This window comes from Piliocolobus tephrosceles, unplaced genomic scaffold (assembly GCF_002776525.5).
Source record: "Piliocolobus tephrosceles isolate RC106 unplaced genomic scaffold, ASM277652v3 unscaffolded_41, whole genome shotgun sequence".
In the NCBI taxonomy this organism is placed as follows: domain Eukaryota; kingdom Metazoa; phylum Chordata; class Mammalia; order Primates; family Cercopithecidae; genus Piliocolobus; species Piliocolobus tephrosceles.
The window spans coordinates 1,833,683-1,839,728 of NW_022325420.1; the positions used below are offsets into that span (position 1 = coordinate 1,833,683).

Genomic DNA, 6,046 nt, shown 5'->3' on the forward strand with positions numbered 1-6,046 from the left:
GTGTCAAGGGAAAGATTAAATGAAGTCATACTGGTTTGGCACAATTCATTTTTTAAAAAACAGCTATTAAGAAAAACCTCAAAGGTGCATATTTAAAGTTAACCATTAGCAGCAATAAGTAGACGCTTTTATCAATCATTTTTGCAGAACTCAACAAATATCCTTACTGAAGATTCCACAGGCTCTGTCCACTCTACCTACGTTTTGGCCACAATCATGTCAGTGGCACAATATGACCTCAAAGCTAAAGGATGTCATGTGGACTCACAAGCATAGTGAGCTCACAAGCAGCCACGCTGCTACTGGTACATGTTATTGGGGGTGAATCTCAGTGGGTTTTTTTTCCCACCAGCTAGGTAACCGAGGCCAAAGATTCTGACCTTGAACATAAAAGTCTCTGGTCTACATGTGTAGAGTGCTAGAAGTCACTTTTGGTTGGATCTCACCAGGACTAAAGCAGCTGTTACTTCTTTTGAAATGTGAATCTACAAAATGGTAATTTGAGACAAGGAAGAGGAAGGAACAACAAAACCTAGTATAAAAAGAATACTGATGATATAAAACATACCCACAAAGGTTGATTTTCTCTCCCAAAGGCCATTAATCTGATTTTATTTTCATACATCCCTGCACTTTTTAAAAGGTATTACATGGCGTGTATATTCACAAAGTGACATTGAGTTAGGCATCAAAGGTTTAGCATATCATCCAGAAACAGAAATTTTCATCAATACGACAATATCTAAATCTTTCTGTCTCTCATTGTTGTATACGTGTTTATTTACCTACTAGAAAAAAAGGAAGATGCAAAATAAGGCAAAGAATATAACATGGAAAGGCAATTGAACAAAATTTTAGCTCTGCTCTATGTTATCAAAATGCCCCAGAGAAACATTCACTACCATTTGGAGAGGAAAAGAGAAGCATTTACTAAGGACACTTCTAGAAAAGAAATCTGCTACCATAGCTGAATCATTATGCTAGGATTTAAAGAGCTCTGGCAAACAAAGGTGAATGTTTGTAATGTTATCCTAAATGAGGCCTATAATACTTTAGAACACTTCTCCTTACATAACCAAAGTGCTATCATCTAAAATAATTATTTAGAACACATTACCAATCCAGTGAGTAGCTTTGGAAACTAGATTTCCTGGGCATTAATAAAATTAATTAACCATGGAGAATCAGAGATATAAATTATTAGATACCAAAATTAGTCAAAATGTGGAAACAAAGTACAAGAATTAGTATTAAAAAAGGAAACTTTGGCCGGGCGCGGTGGCTCAAGCCTGTAATCCCAGCACTTTGGGAGGCCGAGACAGGCGGATCACGAGGTCAGGAGATCGAGACCATCCTGGCTAACACACGGTGAAACCCCGTCTCTACTAAAAAAATACAAAAAACTAGTCGGGCGAGGTGGCGGGCGCCTGTAGTCCCAGCTACTCGGGAGGATGAGGCAGGAGAATGGCGTGAACCCGGGAGACGGAGCTTGCAGTGAGCTGAGATCCGGCCACAGTACTACAGCCCGGGCGACAGAGCGAGACTCCACCTCAACAAAAAAAAAAAAAAAAAAAAAAAAGGAAACTTTAAAATAGCATGGCTAATTCTCTAGGGCAATGTCACAATCCTAGTAACTTAAAGAAAAAAAATTGTTTTTAACATATACTAATGTTCTTATTTGGATAAGGGCAAAAAGGTATAACAATTAAAACTGATTAGAAAGACAAGAAGTTCAAATCGCTGGGCATGATATGGAGTTTTATTTTTAAAACACAAATTTCACCCTTGTTCATACCTGGGTAGAGAAGCTGAAATTTTCTCTCTACATAAAGTACGATAAGAGAATTTATCTAATCTTTGTATTTGGAAAGATCTGGTTACATCTTCAGAAAATTCTCCAGATTTCTTACGTTTTCAGAATGTCACACTTGCACATGGGACATGTCCTATGGGCTAAAAGCCAGGGGTCAATGCATGCCTTATGGAAAAAATGTTTGCAAGTTAAAATGCGTACTACATCTTGGGGTTTGTATGTGTCAAAGCAAACAACACAGTTGTCTTCATTTGGGTCTAATTCCTCATCCCCTTCTTTGAGAATTCGCAGTTGAAGCTGGTCAATAGCTTTCTTCACATCTGCCTTTATACGACTTCGCCTCCTCGTGGAAGAATTGGGCACTCTAGGTCTCCAGACACAATGTAAGTGAAGGTAGGCAACTGTGGCAGCCAGGAAGGTAAATAGAGACATGATGTAATGGCTCACCCATGGCATGTGCATTCTCCCCACTTCAATGATGACTGTCACACAGACTCCTTTCTGAATCAAGTGCAAAAGTTCCATGCCTTTCAGGTTGCCTATCATCACCGCAACTATATTTTCCGTCCCCTGGTGAGACATGGGAAATACTTTATTGCCCGTACCTTGATAGTTGTAGATGATCACCCCATTTGCTCCCTTCTCTGCTGCCACGTTGATTTTATGTGTAAAAGTACAGCCTCCACGTTCGATGAGGGCCAGCCAAGAGTCTGCCTGTTCAGGCCTGCTGAAATTGGTCAAAGGATTACAAGCGTTCTGATTCCATCCTTCAGGAAGTGCTACCACACCAGACACCCTTTCCACAGGAGAATGATTCCCGAACACTCCACTCTCTCCTAAGTCTGATATTATCTTATTTCCAACCTGAAATGTTATATTCAGGTGAGCTGTCCAAATGGCTTTTCCATTTGAGTCAGGAAGGCTGAGTAATAGAAAGATACTAAGCCTCAAAAGTCCAGATGAAAGAGAACTATGAGTCGAAGGAGTAATTCTAAGGAAGCTCATGCCTCCATTTGTCTATTTAAGAGGCAAACTTGAGAAAACAAAACAACATCAGTTGTAAAAGGACATAAAGAAGATAGCTTGTTGGTAGTAGATTACTAAAGCACATAAATGGAAAAGGTCTCCCTGGATCAAAGATATCTTGCTCCTTCCAGCATTTTTATATTTGGTAGATTATCTTTCTCATAATGAAACAAAATAACAAGAGTTGTGATTGGTATCATGTGATTTCAAGAAAACTATGACATTCTAATGGGGAAATTGTGACATCAGAGGTAGTTAAACCAATCCAAGAGTTTATATTAGTGCATTGCATCCTGAAATCCTATTGGCCAAAAAGCTAAGCAATGAATCAAGATCTGTAACAATTTGAACAAGCTGTAAAGCAATAAATAAATTGGTAACAATTTTTTAAAGCCCTGAGTTTCTTTCTTAGTTCTGGATAGAATGAAAATCTACCCAGCCATGTAAGATTTTTTTTTCTAGATGTAAGGCAATGGCAAAGATAAAAATAATTCATGTATTAGTGCATGTACCCGGGCCACTTGCCAGTTTTCATGCATGGTTCAACACTACCCAATATGGCATTATGTGGGATGGTTCAACACTACCCAGTATGGCATTCTGTGGGAAGTAGGAGCAAACCATTCCCACCAACTTCCCACATTAAATGCCTATCCCACACCTAAAGATCCAACACAAAGAAAACAGTGTAAACTCATATTGTTGGCCTAATACAGTCCCATCTTCTGGTAAGAACCTACTATGTGGTAGGCAAATACTCAGAGTGGGCATATATTGGAGAAGAAAATAGAAATAGCCCTACTCTTGTAGAGACTAAGGATTTTGGATGATGTCTCAAGGACAAGAGAAACACACTGTAGGGTTCTAAGCCAGGGAGGTGACAAATGTGTTTCAGAACGTTCACTTTGGTTGCTTTATGGGGAAAATGTATTGGAGAGGGAGAATAACATGAGAATGAGCTTAGGCAAAAGAAGACAGTGGCTTGGACTCGAAGTAGTAGCATAGATGTAGAAACATAGACAAAGGCTGAATAACAGATTTAGTAACTGGAAGGATAGTAGTGGGAAGAGGAAAGGATGGCCACAATGATAACAAATCACTACATTATTTAGCAAACTACAGAATCTTTACTGCTTTAAAGATGCATTATTGTTTACTTTTATCTTAAATCTTTATCCAAAGTCTGTTTCAAGAAGCCAATAAATTGGCAACACCCACTCAAATATTTATTTTCTGCCATGTATAGGATATCTTCTATGTGCTCAGCATGCCACAAAGTCCTAGGGATAGAAAAAGAAAAGACCCTATTTCCTAGTGTGCAAAATGGACATGAAAATTTAATCATAGACATGATAGAGTTTTCTCATTTGGACAAAAGCATTTATTGTATTCCCTGGCCTACTGTATTTAATATTTGCTTTAAAAAAATAAAAAACTAGGAAACAGTCTACTTGTCCCATTCATACAATTCTATTAAAGCATGATTCAGTTCACATCTGAAGAGTCCTTATAGGCAGACTTTTTTTCATGTTCAAATTGAGTGAATTCCTGGCTGATTTTATTAACAGTGACAAATTGAAGCCTCATTAAGATGACAGTTTAACATCATCATATTATAGGTAATTTGTTAAATCTGTGATTATTTAACCTTTGGAAGTAGGATTACAAAATAATGTAATTCTGACTTTTTATTTTCCAGATTTTTTGTGGGTGAAGAATTTAACCTGTAACTATATTTTGCTTCAAAACATATCTCACATCAAAAGGTTCTCTGTGTGGTTGAAAGGACCAATTTGAGGAACTTAGCTAATTCATTCTATTTTTCTCATTATGATATAAAATGCTTAAGGCAATGATAGAACTGCCCTCTCTTCTGCCCTTGTCTTAGAACAAAATAGACCTATAAGAAACAATCATCTATCTCTTAAAAAGTGGTTTTCAAGTTGGGGGCAATTTTGCCTCCCAGGGGACATCTGGCTGTTTCTGGAGACATTTTTTGATTGTGACAATTAGAGAGTGTTACTAGCATCTAGTGAGTATACACCAGCATTGCCACTAAAACATCTGAAAATGCACACAATAGCTCCACACAATAAGAAATTATGTGGTCCAAAATGTCAATAGTAAAGTTAAGAAACCCTGATCTAATGAAACAGCCTGAAAGGAGAAGCATCCCCAAACTCTCCCATCCCTGATGGGTGGTCAGATATAAATTCTCGACACAGAATAAGCTTTTATAATTGACAATGCCTCCATCAAGGATGATGCCCTCAATGCAACTTAATTTCTCCAGTTTTCCCTGGAATAGAAACAGCAGAGATCTGCACAAGTTACCTGTTAGTCCATTAAGAATCATGACAAATTGCATATATTTTATCAGAATGAGCTCTAAGAGTCTTCCTTAGAGCATGTAAATTGGGGAGGGGGGGAGAGGGGGAGGGAGGGGGAGAGAGAGAGAGGATTAAGGGAACTGTAATCTGTTCCTTTTAGATCATTTATTCAATACATGGACATTCTTTTTTTTTTATTGTTGAATAGTATTTTATTGTATGAATATAACACATTTTATTTATTCTTCTCTTCATTAAGTTCTTGTTTCCATCTCGAAATCTTTTTTTTTTTTTTATTATACTTTAAGTTCTAGGGTACATATGCATAACGTGCAGGTTTGTTACATATGTATATCTGTGCCATGTTGGTGTGCTGCACCCATCAACTCATCAGCACCCATCAATTCATCATTTATATCAATCCCCATTTATATGGGGATTGTATAACTCCCCAATGCAATCCCTCCCCCCTCCCCTCTCCCCATGATAGGCCCCATTGTGTGATGTTCCCCTTCCCGAGTCCAAGTGAGCTCATTGTTCAGTTCCCACTTATGAGTGAGAACATGCGGTGTTTGGTTTTTTCTTCTTGTGATAGTTTGCTAAGAATGATGGTTTCCAGCTGCATCCATGTCCCTACAAAGGACGCAAACTCATCCTTTTTTATGGCTGCATAGTATTCCATGGTGTATATGTGCCACATTTTCTTAATCCAGTCTGTCACTGATGGACATTTGGGTTGATTCCAAGTCTTTGCTATTGTGAATAGTGCCGCAATAAACATACGTGTGCATGTGTCTTTGTAGTAGCATAATTTATAATCCTTTGGGTATATACCCAGTAGTGGGATGGCTGGGTCATATGGTACATCTAGTTCTAG

The 6,046-nt window shown here is 38.1% G+C and overlaps 2 protein-coding genes across 18 annotated transcripts in view; both read right to left on the reverse strand.

Annotated features, from left to right (window-relative positions):
• LOC113224832 (calcium-dependent secretion activator 2) overlaps nucleotides 1-6,046 on the reverse strand; it is a 567,701-nt gene that overhangs the window by 385,957 nt on the left and 175,698 nt on the right. The window lies entirely within an intron of this gene.
• LOC111550170 (RING finger protein 148) lies at nucleotides 1,740-3,029 on the reverse strand. Its single transcript, XM_023223440.1, has one exon. The coding sequence runs from the start codon at nucleotides 2,816-2,818 to the stop codon at nucleotides 1,907-1,909; it is 912 nt and encodes a 303-aa protein (XP_023079208.1). The 5' UTR covers nucleotides 2,819-3,029; the 3' UTR covers nucleotides 1,740-1,906.